Raw genomic sequence first — 21970 nt, 5'->3', positions numbered from 1 at the left:
CCCACTTTTGTTTAAAGGCTGGTCACAGTGGGAAATGAAAAAGATGATTTTGGTAGCACTCTAACTTAAAATTTATCATTTAAGAAAAAAATTACCAGGATTTTACCTTGAAAAACTCTACTGTTAGATAGTGCTTAATAGGAAAAAAATATTGAAAAATAGCAAGTTTGTACTAGTAGAATATGATAGAAAAGGGAGATTCTTTTGGTGGAATACGTTATTTTTTTCTAGGGTAGCTTCTTCTAGGACCAAATCTGAATTAATTCCATCACTGATTCCCATAATTCTCTTGAGATTTCAGGGCATTTGTTTTGGTCTATAGGACACACAAGAACCCTGCATCAACACTGCGTGAAGACCTATTCATTTAGTGCCTCCAAATTGTAACACTTCTTGCAATGTGCCCTCCATACAACAGACAAAGCTCTGCTGATACGAAAAGGAAAGGGATGTTTAGTTGCTAAGGCACAGTTGACTATTACTCTTCAGAAGAAAAACCTGTAATTTGTGAAGAGAAACTGAGTTACCTGAAAGAAAATCTTGAGGTGTAGGCCACAATAGATTAAATGGCGTTCAACTGGTAGAATTTATTCAACACTGTGCAAGTTATGCACAGACTAAATACACTGAACAGAAACACTAATTATATGCAAGTAATTCTCTTGCTTTATATAGATGCTGAACTCAAGAGCTTAATGCCAACATAATGCTCTTTATTCTCATTAGTATCAAGTAAACATGAATTTTAGCTGAGTCACTGAAGAGTGAACAGAACGTTGTTCATTTTCATAAGACTGGAAAACATTACAGTGCCAATATAGAATTGTAATCTGAAAATAAGTAGACTAAGATGTATTTCAGAAAATTCTATCTCTGGAAATTTTTACAATCTCTGCTACTTTCTTAAGTGCTAGACAGAATTAGGTGTGGGTAAGTTTTTCAGAGATTTTGTTTGTTTGTTTGTTTCAAACTTGTATAATTTATATTCCCTATGAATTTTTTGAGATGGAAATTTGAAGACAAGTAACTGTAAAAAAGCAGACATAAATCCTCTTGAATACAAGGGATGAGCCCTTTCTTTAATTACCTATCTACCGATTTGAACAGCTCTTCACTGTTTGTCTCAGTACTTTATATTAGAAAGATTGAATTTTTGTTGAAATTAATTCAGATACAAAATGCTGCAGATGTGATATTTTCAACTGACAATGTCACATTATACTGTCAGTCAAAGACAAAGCTGAAACAGAAAAAGATGGAAAAAACAGAATATCAAAGGACTTAATAAAGTTAAAAAAATAGAGTAGATTTTGAACAAGCTTCCAACATTTTTCTTTTAGGAAAAAACCCTCATTTTTATTAACATAAATTGGGTTATAAATCTGAGATATCACCTCACAGTTGGTACTTAACATCAACCTTTTAGAAAAATGTTATAGCTTTTTAAAGCAAAAGGAAAAGATTTTTTTGGAGAAGTTAACAGTTTTATACCATTCCCAAGAAACTCCAATTAAATGTAGACCAATTTTCTAGTCTGTAGACAGATAAGTACAGCAGAATCTTCCAGCTTTATTGAGGAGAAACAACTATGGCTGTTACTGCTGGTACAGACAGAGCACAGTTTGCAACTTTCTCATGGAATTGAACCCGTAAGTGTTGAAATTCCTTAAGCTACAGTACCCTGTTTAAAGAAGATCTATATTTCAGCTTAGAAAAATTCCACCCAAGTTACCAGACTGTTATGTCGTTCTCTCTATACAAGCATAAATATCTCAAAGGTGGGTGTCAGGAGGATAGGGCCAGACTCTTTTCAGTGGTGCCCAGCGACAGGACAAGGGGCAACGGGCACAAACTGAAGCACAGGAAGTTCCGTCTGAACATGAGGAAGAACTTCTTCCCTCTGAGGGTGACGGAGCACTGGAACAGGCTGCCCAGGGAGGTTGTGGAGTCTCCTTCTCTGGAGATATTCAAGACCCGCCTGGACAAGGTCCTGTGCAGCCTGCTGTAGGTGACCCTGCTTCGGCGGGGGGGTTGGACTAGATGACCCACAGAGGTCCCTTCCAACCCCGAACATTTTGTGATTCTGTGATTCTGTGACAGGATTCCTTAGAATTCCTTGTTTACATGTAAAAACAAAATAATGTTTGTTACCTTAACTAGGAAGGTGAGGAGTCAGACAGCTGTACACTTCACATATTTTTTCAAGGCAAAGGATACTCCTGTCAACTTGGTAGCATGTCTGTGCAGATTTTTAGAGTAACATTTTTGTCTCAGCTCTCATTTCCTCTGTATTCTCAGCTATCCAGCTTTCAGATGCTCCAAGTTGTTTGTTCTCGTTTCTTATTTTCTCTGGACAATACTCTAATTCACAAGTATTTTTTTCGTAAATTATTAGTTTTAATTACTGGTTTTCAAAATTTCTGTTGGTACTCATAGGTGCTCAGGTCTTTTGGAGATCGTGTATTTATATACAGAGTAATTAGCTATGTCCATCTAAACGCAGTGCAATACCAATATTTATATATTTCAATGAATACAGAAGCTCTGACAGTATGCTGGGTTTTAATCTTATTTCTAAAGACTGGAATACATTTAAATGTAAGTCTGTAATTTTTTTCCGTACTTGTTTATATAGTGTCTCTTTAGGTGATGTTCTGGAAACTGGAATAATGAATAAGCAGGACTGAAATAAGTAATGATAATATCTCCATCTTCACAAAGGAGAATGTACATACAGGCATATAGGTAAAACTTAACGTACTTTACTAGGTATATAAAGGTAGATAAGAGCTAAAAGGATTTTATTACATTTACAAGCCCAGCTGAGCTATCTAACATGGTGCTCAGGGGAGTTTGCTGAACCGGGTAAACCTCAGAGGACCTGACAAAGCTGCCAGGAGCCTGTAGCTCATGCGACAGTGGCTGAGGGGACCTGGGCAGGGCCATGTCCCACCCTATATCAAAGAAGCCCCTGGAAAGCACACCTGTGGGAGGTGCATCTGGGTAGAGGAACTCCTCTGCCCAGTGACAGAGCTCTGAGAGGAGGTGAGTAGGTTGAGGAGTATCAGGGAGACTGGAGGTGTGCAAGCTCTTCGGAGGGAACATAGCCAGGACAGCTGACTCAATCTAGTTGCTACTAGACAGGCGCAACAGGCAGTCAGGATGCATGGCACAGAATATTCCCTATTTCTTCTCCACTTGGCTGAACATGTTTACTTAAGGGATAGGGGGCAATGGCGACAAGTTCATGCCCAGCACTGCAGGCATGTCTTCTCTGTGATTGCCTCACCATCCCAGGTGCCCTTGGGTAACAGGTCTGAGGCTCTGCAAGTGGAACTGAACAATGATGAGGACGAGGGTTCATCTAGGTTGCAGGAGTTGCCAAGGTTAAGTTGGCCTATGTCCTACATCAAAACTGCTTACATACAGAAAAAAAAGACAGGTCATTGTCATAGGAAACTCTTTCCTGATGGGAACAGAGAGCCCAATATGCAGACCAGTCCCACTTCTTAAGGAAGTCTGCTGCCTCCCTGGGCCCAGGGTTAAAGATGTGAAGAGAATCTGCCTATGCTGGTACGACACTCAAGTTATTATCCATTACTGATTTTTCAAGTAGGCAGAGATAAAGTTGCAACAAGTCCAAGGGAAATGAAGAGAGACTTCAGAACCTTGGGAATACTGGATAAGGGATCAGGAGCACAAGCAGTGTTTTCCTCTGTCCTTCCAGCTGCAGGGAATGATGAGGGAAGAAATGGGAAGAGCCAGCAGATCAATACCTGGCTCATAGTTTGTGTCACCAGCAGAATTTTGGTTTTTTTGATCAAGGGTCAATCTGCACAACACGAGGCCTGCTGACAACAGCCAGAGAACACCTGTCTCAAAGGGCAAAAAGAACCTTTGCAGAGGAGTTGACAGGGTTCACTGAAAGAGCTTTAAACTAGATTTGAAGGGGGAAAGAGATAAAATCAGGCTCGCTAGAGATGAGTCTGGGGGTGTCACGCTAACGTTTGAGGAACGGTGTGCTAGTGAGGTCCTTCAGTCTGCCATCTCAGTGGAGCTAGGGGAGGGAGAGCCATGCAGAAGCAAAGGTGCAAGGGTTATTGAGGTTTTAGAAACCATGGAAGCTCCTGGGAACACTCACATAGGAATTGAGGCTTGTCCCCCCAAAAAAGGGGGCGGGATCAATAGACCAACTCAAGTGCATCTACACTAATGTAAGCAGCAAGGGCAACAAACAGCAGGAGCTGGAAGCCATTGTGCAGCCGGAAAACTATAATGTAGTGACCATCACAGAAACTTGGTGGGACAACTCACACAACTGCAAAGCTACAATGAATGGCTATCAACTCTTCAGAAGGGATAGACAAGGAAGGAGAGGTGGTGGGATATCCCTTTATTTTAGGGAGTGCTTTGACTGTATGGAGCTTGACGATAGTGACGATAGGGTTGAGTATTTATGAGTAAGAATCAGGGGGAAGGCCAACAAGGCAGATATCACAGTGGGAGTCTGTTATAGACCACCCAACCAGGATGAAGAGACAGACAAACTGTTCTACAAGCAGCTGGGGGAAGTCTCACAATCGCTTGGCCCTTGTTCTCGTGGGGGACTTCAACTTACCAAATGTCTGCTGAAAATACAATACAGAGGAGAGGAAACAGTCCAGAAGGTTCCTGGAGTGTGTGGAGGACAACTTCCTGACACAGCTGGTGAGGCAGCCAACTAGGGAAGGCACCCCACTGGACCTCAGTTCTTGGAGAAGTAAGGGGAGGGTGGATTAGCAGAACCACCACCTTGGACTTCTGGAGGGCAGACTTTGGCCTGTTTTATTTACTGAGGGAACACTCCATCCCTTCATCCAGATCAATGATAAAGATATTAAACAAGAGTGGCCCCAAAACTGAGCCCTGGGGAACACCACCCATGACCGGCTGCCAGCTGGATTTAACTCCATTCACCACCACTCTCTGGGCTCGGCCATGCAGCCAGTTTTTACCGAGTGAAATGTGCACCCATCAAAACGATGAGCATGGTTTAGTGATGAACTAGACAGTGTTATGCTTACAGTTGGACTCAGTGATCTTAAAGGTCTTTTCCAACATAAATTATTCTATGATTATACTGCCTTTATGAAGAGCTACAGTTAATGCATGTTCTAGCTGTTACTAATTTACAATATATCACAAAGCCGTACCACATTGGAGTAAAAAATCTTTTCACATGTACCAAGACTTCTACTTAAAGATTTAAAGATCATTTATAAAGACTAATTATTTCAGTTTGATAATATTTCTGTGAGGTAGAAAGGCATGTATTGGTAGCTAGCAGGGTGTTGATAACACACCAGTGATTTGGCTACTGGTGAGCAGTGCTTGCATAGCATCAAGGCTGTTCCACCAACATTCCTCCCCACCAGTAGGCTGGAGGTGTGCAAGCTCTTCTGAGGGAACATAGCCAGGACAGCCGACTCAAAATTGATCAAAGGGATATTGCATACCGTATGATGTCTGCTCAGCAATAAAAGCTAAAAGAAAGGAGGAGGGAGTGGGGACATTCTTTGTTGCAACTTTTGTCTTCTAGAGCAACCACTAAGCGTACTGAAGCCCTGCTTCTACTGTAAGTGGCCAGACATCACCTGCTGATGGGAAGTAGAGAATAAATCTTTTGTTTTCCTTCACTTACCCACACGTCTTTTGCTTTTGCTTTATTAAACTGACTTTATCTTGACCCAGGAGTTTTCTCATCTTACTTTCTGCATCCCCCATCCTGGTGAGGAGGGGAGTGATAGAATGTTTGGGGGGGGGGACACACCTAGCATCCAGTCAAGCTCAACTCACCACACTTTCCCTCAAGGGGAAGGTATCTTCCTCCCCAAATACACAGACATAACTTTTCCATAACCAGGCATACCATATAATGGGATGTAGTTCCTGGAATAATTTGTTAAAATATTTTGAAGAATATCAACAAAGTTTCAAGACCAGCAGGGAAAACAAATTACTGGCATTTAGCATGCCAAATATTAAATTTTCATTTTAATTTATTTCATTTGATTTTACAGAGGTGAAAGTGTCTTATGTCAAGCAAATCTCTCAGCAGAATGGAACACATTAATCTCTATGGGAAATCCAGACTCCTAATTCTGATTTTTAAAATTTTATCCTGTTCGCCATTTCCAGTGGCCTTTTTTTTTTACAATTACAATCTTTTCCTAAAAAAATTTCATTTATAAACCAATTACATCAGTTGCATGTGTCACTGTATGTGTACGTGGAGAAAAACAAGCCTGTTTAAAACAGTCGTACGTCCACCTCAGAACCAGACATACTTTCTAACTTTGGAGCAATCTTCCTGCATCTCCATTCATTCTCTCTCTGCCACAGTTCCTTATACCTTAAATGGTGAGGATAATAATTTCTTGTTTCTTGATAAAACTACAAAAATTTCCTGATTTTATTAGCCATGCTTGAGCTAAGAAGCACTAACACACCCCTCCAAATTAAAAAAAAAAAAAAGGGCAATTTAAATAATATATTATATTTGGCTAAAACTATGTTAATTTTTCCACTCAGTATTGACTATTGAACAGTGAAAGATTTATATGGGCATCATGTAATAATATAATATACAGCTGTGGCCTCTGATTCATAATGACACTTTGAGGTTTCCTGTTATGTGGTAACATTAACTATCTAGCTATGTGTTAATACCTAGCTCTTACCTGGCACATTTCAGATCATTTGTAAAGAATTTTAACAACTCTATTCTTATTTTTGTCATTGCCCAGCCACACAAAGAGGATTTGGGCTATAAATCTAGCCTTCTAGATAATAAGTACTGTCACCGTCCGTATTGTTTAGTAAAGACCTTGTTCCAGTCTGGCTGCAGAGATCATTAAAATTTAACTGGGCATATTTTTAGAGTTTTACAACCACATATGTGTAGATGATACATTCTCACTGACACATGGGCTTTTACTTTGATACTTCTGTCTTTACAGAAGTATTACAAACCTTTTAAATTATATTTTATACACTCTAATTTAAAATACATTCAAGTGATGATACAATACCAATCTTTGAATTTAGGACATCATTTATCCATTTCACCTCTCTGAGTTGTTTTTAAATCTATGTTTCCCTGACACTATGATAAGATATATGGTATTTATGTCAATATACAGGAAGCAGCAGATACAGGCTTTTTTTACAGATAGTTTTCTTCAGTCGTGCTTAAGTTAGTCACTCACAAAGTACAAACCATAAACTAACACTAATGAGTTTTTGGTTACCATTGCTTTAAAGTAAATTCAAAATACAGAGGTTTTGGGGAGTCTTCCCAAATTATTACTGTCATAGCTATTGCATTTGTTCACAATTACTTATCATCCCAGTTAAAAAAAGGGATTATTTTTCATGTTGCACCCCATTAGTGAAGACACTGAATAATATTTAAGCTACTTGAAGGTCATTTTTTCTTCAAAGTTCTTTTGCAGTATAACATACTAGATTTCTTTAACTTCAGAAATCTGCAATGCATAACATTAAGAATATTTAAGGACAATAGTTACATCCATGTTCAAAAACCTGAAGACGGTAAATTCTGGTGAGCTAATTTAAAAAAAAAACTGTCTTCTTTTGCTTGAAGAGTTCAGTTTCTCTGCTGATATATACAGTAGTACATCTAGCTTTCTAATGGTGTTTCAGTTACGTTAGATCTGCATTAATAAGACTTTCACCACATAGTATGCACTGAATTTTCAATTATTGATATGACTCTAAACAAACTCAAAATCAAAAGTAATCAGGAAATAGAGGCTTTTATCATTTAAGATTTAAGCATGCACTTTATTCTTCCCTCTTTGTTTAGGAAAAATACAACTCTTCTATGTTTCTGTATAGCAGTACTGCTTATTTAATTTTGGTTTTGTTTCCGGAAGAGAATGCAGGACTGCATGTCCTAATGTTTATTGCGTGTAAACTATACCTATGACTTTAATGTGCAAGCAGAAGAAATGAAAAAGAAAAAAAAAAAAGAAAAAATAAAAAATGCTTAAAAGAGGACAAAATTCTACTTTTGAAAGGCCAAAATTGTCGAAACAAATTGCCATGGCCAATAATATGAAAATCAGTTGTGTCAAAAAATTAGTATGGAATTATTTCATTTGTAGCCATTGTCAACAGACAGAAAATAACCAGTACAATCAATACCGTCTTGGCTCTTGGTCAGGCTTGTAGGGAAATGGTAAAGCCTTGGTGTTCTAACTAGGAAAAAAAAATATTCTATCTTATTTTTTCTGTGGATCTTTGCTGAGGATGGAAGATGCTATAGCATAGCAGAGTTTTTGCTATGTTAACCACCTTCTGGGAATAGTAAGAGAATCAGCTAATATCAGAGAATTTATCAGTTCCTTTGTAATTTTTCTGCCGGGTAACCAGTATTCTAGTACTGTAATCAAATCCATAGATATGCCCATAATGGAGTTTTTTCACTTTTAGTAAATGGCGAAAAGTTGATTTTCAGCCTCTCTTCATCCTTTGTCATAAGTTTTTCTCACGTTACCTTGAAGAATTAATAAAAGCAAATGAGTAGGATAAAAAAAATGCCAGTAAGTAGTGCCTATAAACTGAGGACTGAATAATGAGATGAAGAGATGGGATGGAGACATGAAGTCAAATGTCTGTCACCTCTCTGGAATATGAGGCAGCACATCTCTTCACTAGACCTAATGAGTTGTTGCTAGTTTAGAGACTTTTCTTCTCACTGCATGTCAAATTGAAAGACCTTAAAAAAAAGTTCTTCAAAATAACCTAACATACATAAAAATGAAATTATTCTAGAGCTATAATTCTTCTTCAGAAGAATTTCCTTAAACGTCTTAATGTGGTTCGCTGATAAATGTGACCTGTACTTGGGAAGATGTAGTCATTCTACATGTGCAAAATTGAATTAATACTGAATAAATGCTAAAAGTATGTTGAATTATGTTAAAACGACAATAGAAACTGCATATTTTATATCAATAAGCACCATTGAATTGCCTACCAACTTAATTGATGACTGTAAGGTAATGTGATGATTATCTAATACCAGGTTATAAAAGGAATAGTCTCCCTGAGGAAGTGGCTAGATTTCCCACCATAATCAAAGTTTTATGATGATAGATTTTCTCTCCATTTTACACAGCTAACAGAAAACATCACTACAATTTTCTTTCAGCTTTGAATGCACTTACAATAGTCTGTAACATTAATATAATCTACAATTTGCCGTCCACTATTGGGACTCTGCCTTCTTTTCACAGTTGCAAGTGCCCATCTAACTGCTTAAAGGCAACTTTGATGTAGTGCAGCTGTAAACTGTGATCAGCCTGCTGGAAAGTGTGTGTGACATAGAGCTATGGTAAGCCCTCTTAGTGCTCACTCCACTCAGGAGCTGGATCTGACAGCTCAGACACGTGGTCCTGGCCTGAGCTACTTTGCAGTGTGTTCATGCATGGAGTCTGAGAAACAAGCAAGACAGGGACTCCTTGTTTAGTCAAAGAGTTATGATATCACTGGAAGTATAGAAACGCAGTGTGATAGCTCACACGACTGAAGTACTGCAGTGGATGGTTACAAGTTATTCAGGAAATGAAGAAAGCGTAGAAGAGGAGTGGTTGCCCTCGATGTAAATGAGAGGATCGAGTGCATGGAATTTATCGTCAGCAGAAGGACAACTCTCTAGAGAGCCTTTGTTTCAAAATCAGTGAGATCCGCATCAGAGATCTCATGGTAGACATCTGCTACAGACAACCTGATCAAGACCAAGCCTTCCCCAGTTAAGCCATGGAAGCCTTGGATGTACAGGTCCTAGTTCTCCTAAGGGACTTCAATTACCCAGAAATTTTCTAGGAAAGCAACACTGTGGTGCAAAAGCAACCTGTGATATTTCTGTTGTGAACTTTAGACAACTTCCCAACACAGCTGCAGAACGTGCCAAACAAGAGTGCTGCCTTTTCAGACCTACTGTTCCAAAATAAGAAAGACTTGTTTGGAGTTATGACCCTCAATGTCGGCCTTTGCTGCACTGACCTTAGTTTCATTAAGTTCAAGATCCTAAAAAGCATGAGAAAGACAAGTAACAGAATAAAGACTGGACTTCAGAAGTGCAGTCCAACTGGACCAACCTGGTTGCATCCTATGATGAAAAAACACGCTCAGTGGATGAAAGGAGAGCTATAGACATAATTTATCTCTAATTTAGTAAGATGTCTGACAGTGTTTTTCAACACCTTCATAAATTCATAAAGCTTGTTTGGGATTAACAGACCACAGGATGTTTGGAAAACTAGCTATAATGCAGAGCTCAAAGGATGGTGGTTAAAAGCTGAAAGTCAAACTGACAGACAGTTACGCGTGGAGGTCATGGTGCGTTAGCAATGGATCTGATAGTATTCAATATCTTTAAAACTGATTTGAATGGTGGGACTGAATGCACACTTGACAAGTTAGCAGAAGGAGGAGAGGTAGTTGCACCAAAAGAAAGAGTCACTATAGAGACCTCAGTGGGCTGGAAGAGTGGGTGGAAGGGAATTATATGAGTTTTTGCAAAGATAAAGTCCTACACAGGGGATAATAAGCCCCAGCAGCAGTGCAAAGAAGGGCTGACTGTCTGGGGAGCAGTTCTGCTGTAAAGGTACCTGGGGGCCTTGGTGGACAGAAAGTTGAGCAAAACCCAACAATGTGCCTTGGCCAAAGCAGACAAACTATCCTGGGCTATATCAGTAACAACAGAGCCAGCAGATGAAGAGGTATGATTATTCATCTCCACTCAGTATTTGTTAAGCCATATATGGAATACTGTCTGGTTTTGGTTCCTCCATATTAAAAGAGACACTGAGAAATTGGAAAGGGTCCAGTGGAAGACCACTAAAAAGACTGGAGAACTTGACAGATTAAGAAAGCTTGAATGAACTGTATTTGTTCACCTTAGAGATGAGAACATTCAAGGAGGAATCTAATCACAGTACTTTGTTATCTAAAAGGTAATTATAGAAAACATAGAGCTGCTCATTTCACAAGGATGCATAGAGACAGAATAAAAGGTAAAAGGTACAAGTTTCTTCAGGATAAATTCCGTCTGGATGTAAGAAAAAAAATTCTCCCTCGTAAGAAATATTAAACATTGGAGGTCATCAACAAGCAAGTGGAAGAAAAGAAGGTTATCAGGAGTAGTCAGCATAGATTCACCAAGGGGAAATCATGTCTGACCAATCTGGTAGCTTTCTACAATGACATGACTGGCTGGGTAGATGAAGGGAGAGCCGTGGATGTTGTCTACCTCGACTTCAGCAAGGCTTTCGACACAGTCTCCCATAATATCCTCCTAGGGAAGCTCAGAAAGTATGGGCTGGATGAGTGGTCAGTGGGGTGGATTGAGAACTGGCTGAATGGCAGAACTCAGAGGGTTGTCATCAGCAGTGCTGAGTCTAGTTGGAGGCCTGTAACTAGTGATGTCCCGCAGGGGTCAGTAGTGGGCCCAGCCTTGTTCAACTTCTTCATCAACGACCTGGATGAAGAGTTAGAGTGTACGTACCCTCAGCAAGTTTGCTGATGACACCAAACTGGGAGGTGTGGTAGATACACCAGCAGGCTGTGCTGCCATTCAGCGTGACCTGGATAGGCTGGAAAGTTGGGCAGAGAGGAACCTGATGAGGTTCAACAAAGGCAAATGCAGGGTCCTGCACCTGGGGAGGAACAACCCCATGCATCAGTACAGGCTTGGGGCAGACCTGCTGGAGAGCAGCTCTGCAGAGAGGGACCTGGGTGGCCTAGTGGACGACAGGTTAACCATGAGCCAGCAGTGTGCCCTTATTGCCAAGAAGGCCAAGGGGATCCTGGGGTGCATCAAGAGGAGTGTGGCCAGCAGGTTGAGGGAGGTTCTCCTTCCCCTCTACACTGTCCTGGTAAGGCCTCATCTGGAGTACTGCGTCCAGTTCTGGGCTCCCCAGTTCAAGAAAGATGAGGAGCTACTGGAGAGAGTCCAGCGGAGGGCTACAAGGATGGTGATTAGGGGACCAGAGCATCTGTCCTATGAGGAAAGGCTGAGGGAGCTGGGCTTGTTCAGCCTGAATAAAAGAAGGCTGAGAGGGGACCTTATAAATGCTCACAAATATCTTAAAAGTCGGTGCCAAGAAGATGGGGCCAAATTCTTTTCAGTGGTGTCCAGTGACAGGACAAGGGGCAATGGGCACAAACTGAATCTTAGGAAGTTCCATCTGAATATGAGGAAGAATTTCTTCACTCTGAGGGTGACGGAGCACTGGAACAGGCTGCTCAGGGAGGTTGTGGAGTCTCCTTCTCTGGAGATATTCAAGACCCGCCTGGACAAGGTCCTCTACAATCTACTGTAGGTGACCCTGCTTTGGCAGGATGGTTGGACTAGATGACCCACAGAGGTCCCTTCCAACCCCTACCATTCTGTGATTCTGTGATTCTGTGATTCTGTTGCTATGAGAAGTGGCAGAATCTTCTTCACTGGAAGCAGTGAGGATTTGGTTTGAGATAGCTATGGATTACCTAATCTAAGGCCCTGTTTGCAACACGAGATCAAATGATTTCCTGCTGTCCTTTCCAGCCTAGACTTCTCTGATTCTTGATCAGTGTCTCAGTGTCAAAAGGAAAGAATAATTGAATGGGATTTCGCAGAGGTTTTATTCTGTGTCAGGTTCATTCAGTACTTTCATTAACAACTTGGACAGCAGTATATAGTAATAAGTATGAAATGCATACTTATTAAATCTTCATGTAACAAAGAGCTGGAAAGGACACTGAATACATTGGCAAACACAATTAGAATTAAAAATGAGAAACTGAAGAAATGACATTAAAATAGGATGTAATCAGTAGAGACAAGTGTAGAACAAAGCACAAAAGCAGGAATAATCTGTTCACAAATACAGTATAAGCAGCAAGTCTTTCATCAGCACGTCTGCAGAGGTTACAGTAGCTCAGAAACATAACCTGTGTAAAAAATATCCTACTGTTATGAAAAGACAATCCAACTGTAAGATATGCACGTAGTTATTGGTAGAAAAATGTGTGAAGATGCAAGAAAAATTTCGTCTCTCCACTGAGCACTGGGAAAGCCCATTCAAAATACTAAGCCCATTTTTAGAAAACATATTTTAAGAAAGATACAGACCTATTGGAAAAATGATAAAGGCTGGAGGTTTATAAATATGACCTGTGAGGAAGAACTGACTGAACTATTGGTTAGTTTAAATAAGAGCAGTTATTCTTGAAATAGACAATAAGCCATTGTTAGTCAGCATCACATTTAAGAGATCCAGATACATGTCCGCATTTCAGAAAGAAGTCAGGCAAAGATGGATTTTTCAAAAATGTACTAAAGGTAAGTAAAAGTATTTATAAAGGTTAGATCTAAAATTCATAATGTACATTCTGTTTGTACATCCATGTTAATCAAACTGATGTTTACAGTCTATCAAATGAAAGACACTGAGTCCATTAACTCACAGTTGTTTTGTAAGTCACTTTAGTCACTGAAATAAACTGACCAAAATTGTAATACGAAGCAAAAAACCTGTGTTCTGAATTTGTCAGAACCCAATTCAAATACATAGTACCATTTGTCCCTTTTTCTACTAATCATCCATAGTTGTTTGTAGCTTTCCTGTTAATTGGATGATCATGATTTAAACCATAAATACTGTCTCTCCGTTAGTTTTCTCAGATACAAAGATTTACTTCAAAAACACTTTTTCTTTCTACAGATTAGATGAGCTTTTCCAAAATGCTGTACTTGTTGCAGAACTTGTTGCTGACTTGCCAGCAGACTTATAAAAGGAAGTATTCATAAATGTTTCACAGGGTCTGAGAAACAAGCAAGCAGAAAACAGGAGTGGCAGGCATGAAAATAAAAAGGCGAATCGACGAACTGTGAATAGATCGATCTGTTTCATTTCCTGAAACGTAAATGAGAGGAAGAGATTTATCAACTGGCAAATAGTTTCAAAAGTAGATAATTGTCTCTGCTTAAGCAAGTTGGCTTTGTAATAATGGCATTGCGCTGCAGGGGAATACTGAATCCGTGGCTGATAAATAAGTAGAGTCTCAATCCGGAAGTGTTTAAACTTTCTCTCTTCAATGAAGCATTTCTTGGGATATGAAATAATGAAGAACTGCAGAATTTTCATCTTTCACAAAACAGACTTCAACTGTAACACAACAGAAAAAGAATTCCTGGGCAAAGATTCTCTTGTCATCTTTTGAACCTTTTTTTTCTTTCACAGGAAGGATAAGAAGGCATTTTGTGTTCTGCTGTCCTGTAAAAATGGTATTCTACAAGATCTGCATGAGGCCAATTAAAATGGAACAAATCTTTAAATCTTCAGCAGAATTTTAGGCTTGCATGATGCATTGATCTTGAAAAAGTCGAGTTAAAAAAACAAGTGTCTGAGACGATGAATCTACTTTAAAATTTCAATAAAATTCAGAAAGTGACCAGTTGATTTTCAGCTGCAGCTTATGACAATTTGTCTGCTTGTAGATAATTTACAACATAAAGCCATACTTTCCTCACAGCTCCAAATTCTAACTTCCTTTCAATATACCTTGTCCATAAATGACAATGGTGCAAACACCTTCATTTTCTTCTCCAGGTCCATCTACCCAAGCAACTGCTATTTTGCTAGAGTGATGCAAGACATAAATTATAATATATATTTAAAAAATAAAATAAAATATTAAAAATGTCAATTGTTGGCAAATTACAAGATAATCTAACTTCAGTTAAATCTAGTCAGGATATATAATAGAACTTTACAATTTTTGTACAGTCTCTTCTAGAATTCATAAAGTTCAGAAATCAGCCAGACCTCTGGAGTATCATTTTGCTGGAAATTAATCTTAAGGTCTAAAAGATGTTGATGAACTAGAACATTTGCTTATATTTTGGAAGTGATGTATCAATTTTCTTTCTCAAAGTCCTAATATATTTCTCCTGTACAAATTCACTTGCATGACTATGATCTTCTGCCAGTTTCAGCTGGTATTATATGATAACTCCAAAAGAGAGTTAATCGTTCATTTTTGGCAGGCAGTTCTACTCAGTCACTCGTATGCCCTGTGAGAACAAGTCCTGAGGATTTATGATGTCAAATCAAATGTATCTAACAGAACTCAGAAGTTCTTGTTTAGAACTCTGCCCAGTCGCAGTGCATTAATACAACTAATTATTGATACTCACCATTTTTAAAAAATTTATCATCAGTGTGGAACTTCTGGTGTGTGCACAATATAATTTATATGGGTGAAAATACACATAAAACAATTGCAAGCTGTACTGCTTGAATAGGAAACACCACATGATAAAAAGCAGCACTTTAACTTACATTTTAAAAAATAACAGGTGGAGTAACTGTGCCCTTGTTATCTGCAAAGCTGCATCCATTCACAAGAAAATATTAATTTCTTGCATAGAACACCATTTATACATGATTGTCTAATTTGTTTGCCCAAATGGTTTGTACACAAACATGTAAGTTCAACAAGCAGATGCACACATATTTTTGGAGATACTTTCTTCATGTTACTATGTGATATTTATGCTACTTATGCAAAATGCTTTCAAAATGTTTATTGTACGTTCTGTGCATGAAACTTAGAGAAGACATAATTATTAGTCTAGAAGAAATGTTTATATTCCAGCTTTAGTATATCTAAGAGTATAATTGAAACATCTCGTTAATCAAAAGAACCAAAATTATAGCACACCAAAGGTAATGAAATCAGTAATTTTAATGCAACTAATGACACTCTAAAGCATGTCATATTTGACAAACTATAATATCTATACCATCTGTCTGTTTTTAATCCATATGGCATTGTACCAATTCCTAATAACTTTCTTAATATTGGTCCTCTGCTTTTTAAGGTGAAATTAGCTAGTTCTATGAAATTGGTGAATGTAAAGAAGTAAAATGCTGTCCTTTTTGTTGGGAATGACATGTTCTACCTACGAATAATGGTGGGTTTGGATATTTGGTTAATATACATTCTGCAGTTTCACATTTAGACAGTAGGTTATCAGAACTGCTACCTTCCAATGGATTTATTGCTTTCTTTTCCTTCCTAGTTCAGTATTAATGTTTACTTTATCATTAGACACATATTTACAGAAGTGATTTGTAAATCAATATACAATGTTAGTTCTAAATATAGTCATACTGGGAAAAAAATAAAAAATGGACTGAAGAATGAGGTTACCATCTTATACTTCAGTACTTTGATATCTCCTGCTATTCAGAATTCAAAACTTACACAAAAATGAAAAGCCACATATTTAACAACCATTTATGCTTGAAGGCCATAATATCCAAAAGCTACTGAGCTGCCTTTCTAAACTTACAAGTAGGTATGTATGCATCTCAGTCTTATCACAGTACTGCTGATAACTTTGTTGTCTGTTAGGAGAGAGACTGTTAAAAAAAATCTGACAGTGTGCAACTTAATTTTGGTATTGATAAATGAAATGCTAATTGTAGTATGTTTTCCTTTTAAAGTGACTTTTCAATGAGAAATTACAAAATTGTATTATCAAATACATGTTATGCAGAGGATAGAAAGATTTGCAGTACAATCACCATTAATGTTACCATTTATGTGGGATATGAAAACTCGGAATCTTTAGAATGTCATTTTATCATGGTTATCATACAAGAATGTATAAATCCTGTCATGTAGCCACACTTACGTGTGATCTTAATGATGATTTTTATTTTATTTTTCCACAGATCAGTTTTGAAATCTGGGTGCTTTTTCACAAGTAAAACACAGAAAATAGGGATTAGAAGTACTTTGAAAAGACATTTAGTCCATTACCCCAGCTCAAGATAAGATTACATATATTCCGACTCCTTGGATATATGTATATCTCACATGTTCTTGAAAGCTTCTACTCGCATACCTAAATATTCTTTACTTTGGAATGTTTTTGCTAGTGTCCAGCAATAAACCTTCCTTTGCACAATTGTAGCTCATTATGTTTTATGCTTTCCCTCTTCCTTCTCTGGATTCTTCTTTCTCTATGTGAAATATTCAGTTATGTTTTTGAGAATTTTGATGCTTTTTAATATTTTCTTTTGTCCTGCTTTCACTGGTCCACACCTTTCTTGAAACTTCTTTTCTGTAGAGAAGAAAATCAGGGGTACTCACACTGCATAGCTTTAGGCATCTAAGGTGGGCGATGGGATCCTTGATTTATTCAGCTGTGTCTGAGAACCTCCTCCAGCAAGTAATTAACAGACAAAACTACTAGATGCTGTCACACTGTTCAACAGTGCTTGTGAACACCTTTCTACAAGTATACAACACTCAGATGGTTACGTTGGAAGATTAGAAGACTACCATCCTAAGACAGGCACCTAATTTAGGATATGTGAATACGTTGAAAAACTCTAGTAGATAAAGCCTTACTAGTTTTACTATAAATAAAGCTTTAATTTATGTGCATTACATGATTAATTCTGCTATGCATGCGTGTCTGTTTGTGTGCATGTCTTTAGTACTATCGAGTAATTGTACATACAAGTCGTACACAGTAGTAGGATATAAAATGTTAATATTATGTATATTTATACATATACAACTGAACTTTTTACTTGGTTATGTGGCATGTTATTACTGAAGCATATACTGCTGTGATCCATTGCAAACCTATTTCTGCAGCAGTAACATCTATTATGTTTTTCTTCATTTCAGATTTTGGTAGCTAATTAATCCAACCTACATCTAGCACTTCGTTCTTATCCATAGCAAGTCCCATTTAGACTGTCCTGGTATTGTATCAGCCAAAAAAAAAAAAAGAAAAATATCACCCATGTATTTTTCCAGCTTTTGTGGGTTTCCACTATAAACCATCTGGATACCACCCTCAGATCTTTTTGTCCTTTTCCACTGTTAAAAACATCTCAGAACTCTCTCTGGACATTAGTATAAGTATCCATAGCCCTGAATTACAAGATAAATGTCCCTTCTGTTTCCCATACCCAAGTGTTCTTTGTGAACAAAATGTACTCTTCAATAGTAAGCTTTGCTTTTATGCCAATTTATATGTATATGTATATGTACACACTATTTTCATTATAGATACTAATATATATAATATATATGCACAGTATTAAATTCAGTCCTTGATTCAGCTATTCATTGTACTTCTTTCCATAGTATTTGGACAGCAAATATATTTGGCAGAATGACTTTGTTGTTTTCTCCTTTTACATTTTTCTGTATTTTTTGCCCTTTATCCATTTGGTCAGGGTTGAAACCATAGACTTACTTATCCAGTCCTTATTAATCCTAAATTCAAGGCTTTCTCATCTGCTTAGAAAATATGTAATGAAGATGCTTCATGAACAACTGACTGTATTTTAAACCACTGCAATTTTGAAATCCTTCTTGGTAAGTCTTAATATTTAGCATGTGAGAGATTTTCATCAGCTCATGATGAAATTAACTTCTTAATGTTAGTTCATAAGTAAACTAAAGCATACTGAAAGACAGACAAATTTCATATTAAATAAAAGAGTATAGGTGGGACCTTAAGATTAAAGCTTCAGGTACTTACAAAATACTAATTTAATAGGATTGGCTATCAAACAGTAGATAGATGTGAAATGAACAAATCACTGTAAGAGTAAGAATTCCTCTTTACCTTTACACACAGGTCTATGATCACTCCATGCAGCGAAAACTTCAGCTATCCTCTGACAGGTGATACTTTTTGAACCTTGTAGCACATAATCTTCATCGCAGGAGAACTGTACTGTTGCTCCCAAGCTAAAATAGCACAACGACATGAAAAGAAGCATTCTTTTACAAATAGATATCAGTCATTTTTTTCCATTCTTTTAGGTATGGTGGTTCTGATAAATAATACAAACATGTAATCCAGTAAATATGATTTTTTGCTCTCCACAGTAAAAGGCTGCAGGCTATATACTGGCCTGACACTGCACAGCATTCAGCCCTCTCTGGACTTAATTTGGCAAGATCTGGTTTGTGTCTTTTTAAGTCATCTGGAGGTCAAGTAACTATCTTCTGTCCTAACTTCTGACTTCCATATAGTAAAGGTTCAAAAAAACTGGACACTATATAACAAACAGTAGCTATTTCTGTTAATTGAAGCTAGGAAACAATGTCAATATCTCAGGCCTTTCTCTGACGTCAGAATCTTAGACTCCATAATTTCAGCTTGCTATTTTTAAAAGATTGTCTGTCACAGTTTGTAAAATATTTCTGTAAACTGTGTCTGTGGACAACCTGTGGTGTCACAAAGGTCTTCAGAAAGCACCTTTTACCTTGTCAGTTGCTAAATGATCATCATTATGTTTAGGAATTAAAAGCTGGTGTTATTATTTATCCTTTTACTCATATAAGATCGATGAGGAAGAATCATAGATCTGTGATTTAGTGTGTTACCTCATGCTTGTGCCAAAAAATGGATGATGTTTGGTAAATTCTCTTCTTTTCCCCTCCAGTTAAGAAAGAATAAACCAAAAAGACTAAAGCAGAGTTGTTATCAAAGAAATTCTGAGAAGTGTGAAGTAAACTAAAAATTAAGATTTTTTAAATTGTATGGATTATGATAACGCATTATGTAGTGAAGGATATTTTGTAAGTGGATTTTGGAGGAGTATCATTGCTTTTATCCCTCTTATATCAGGTACTAATAAAGATTTATGTTCTCGTATTAATAAAATGTAATGAGACCTTGCAGAAAAAAATCATACAGAATTATTTACCAAACTCCACAGTGATTATGTAAAGATACTTGTGTGACCAAGACTACCATTTTACAATAAGAAATACAACAAAATATCTTATTTTGAAAAGGCTTCCAAAAGGAAAATGTCATAAAAGTGGAAAAGCACAAACTCCTTTTCCTTCAATATCCTTATTATTAGATGGCCTAATATTAACAAATATTTCCTGTATATGTAATAGCTAACACAAATTACATTACCAATGGTATTCCCTAGTCTAGGCACAGCCGATACTGTGGATATTAGTAAGTATAAAGCACTACGGCACAAAGACCCAGCCATAACCTAACTAAACATAGGTGTGCTGATATTCTGTGAAAACAGAAGAGCAGTCCTTATTCATGTAGAATAAGGGAAATACTGATGTAAAAGCAAACAGCATGGTGAAGTAAATTACTTTTTAGTGGCGTTCATCATTGTACTTTCTTTACCATTTCCCAGTGATTTTGCGTACTTACTTATCAGTATATGAGGCTTATAAAAATTAATTTAGAAACCTGAACACCTCAAAACAATGTAAGGTTTGGTATTCTCTATTAATTCTGATATAATTAAATAGCTTCTTTATTTAACTACCTGTGCAGAAAAGGAAATAGTTTGGAGTTTCTTATTATTTTGGTAGAGTTTCTTGAAAAATCTTCCCTCCTAATTTGATCATTGGGAAATTAGTATACCATCCATACTGAATAGTAGCAGGGCCTTTCATTCTAACAAAATATCAGATCAGAGGCTCATTGATTTTGAAGAATTCTGTCTAGATTTACATCTACATTTAATCACAACCCACATTAACTCTTTTTCTGTGATAATGCTCAAAGTAAGTGCTTTTCAGCTCTATTCTAGTATAAATGCAGGGTGGCTTTTTTTCCATAACATATTTTTTGTATGGAAAATTAGCTACCAGATCTTAGCATCAGGTCTTTATTTTAGTTTTTTCTTAATGTATAACCCCTCAAAGGAGTAACACCCCCAAAGTCTTGTTACAGCAGCTTTCCTGGGTGACCTTGTAAGTCATGGAATTATATGACCCTCCTCAGATGTATGCCATATAACTCTATCGCATTTTCCAACGATTGCCATGCCACCTATTTTAAAAAAATTGCTTTCCAAATCTCTAAGCAAAGCCTCTGCACTAGCACAGTTGCTCATTTATCCAAATAAATGATTTAAGGCTCCTTTATGACTCTCTAAAATTGGCACCTCTGCAAAGAGCTTGGAAGAGGTCTGAGGATATCACTCAATAGTGATAGCATATCACTATTGATTTGGCTGGGTTCTTCAAATCTGGGTTTGATCCCAGGTATAGCATTCCTTCTTCCTGAAACACATACTAAAATTAATTTTTCTCTGCAGGATTTGGCTTGTAAAGAATGAGTCCTGGGGTTTGTTTTCCATATAGATGGGGATTTTACTGCTGCAATACTAATTTCAGTTTCAATTTACAAAGGCAGACAAATACTAACAACACTGAGCACACATTCCAGAGGTTGACTAATGTGAGGTAATCAATTCAAATATATCTATGATGAAAATAACTACTAAAGAAGATTGATACTAAACAGAACAAGAACTAAATTAAGGCAGTTACAGATGTTAGACGTTTGAAAATGAATGATGTCAGCACAATATAGCTGATGAAATTTGGGGAGTACCTGGGCTTTACAGAGACATAAGATAATAAGTAATGAGGGTGTGAAAGATGATACAATCAATCACCTGAACAGACATCTCAGAAAAGGAGGATTGGATAGTGGATAACAGCTCTATAAACTATTCCAATAACATTTCCTGTCCGTATAAGAAGTAAGCATGCTTGCAAAAGAAGGGGATAAAGAAGAGCTGCAAAGTGCATGAAAAACAGAGGACAAAATAAAAGCGAAAAACTGAGAGAAATAAAAAAGTAAACCTAATGTAAAGGCCCTTGCAAGGTAAGGCTGAAAAACTCCTATATGAAAATGGGGTAAACAAGCCACAAGGCAGATCACAGAATTGGAGGAAATTTCAAAATTATTAAACAGAAAGTTGATCTTATCATTAATGTTAAAAATTATACTCAGCTACTCCAGGGACTATATGATTAGGAAGGTTCAAAAGGCAGCAACTGGGAAGACAAGAATAATTTTCTGAAGATTAGATTTTCATGA

General features: G+C 37.4%; 1 protein-coding gene across 4 annotated transcripts in view; it reads right to left on the bottom strand.

The window, feature by feature from the left end:
- Positions 1-21970, bottom strand: part of CSMD3 (CUB and Sushi multiple domains 3) — a 767725-nt gene that overhangs the window by 431291 nt on the left and 314464 nt on the right. For all 4 annotated transcript variants that reach the window (XM_075415663.1, XM_075415665.1, XM_075415666.1 and 1 more), the window contains one exon: positions 18716-18840. In XM_075415663.1, coding sequence (XP_075271778.1) covers positions 18716-18840 — 125 coding nt within the window. The remainder of the gene's footprint in view (positions 1-18715; positions 18841-21970) is intronic.

Source organism: Opisthocomus hoazin, chromosome 3, assembly GCF_030867145.1.
Source record: "Opisthocomus hoazin isolate bOpiHoa1 chromosome 3, bOpiHoa1.hap1, whole genome shotgun sequence".
In the NCBI taxonomy this organism is placed as follows: Eukaryota; Metazoa; Chordata; class Aves; order Opisthocomiformes; family Opisthocomidae; genus Opisthocomus; species Opisthocomus hoazin.
This window is presented reverse-complemented; position numbering and strand designations above follow the sequence as displayed.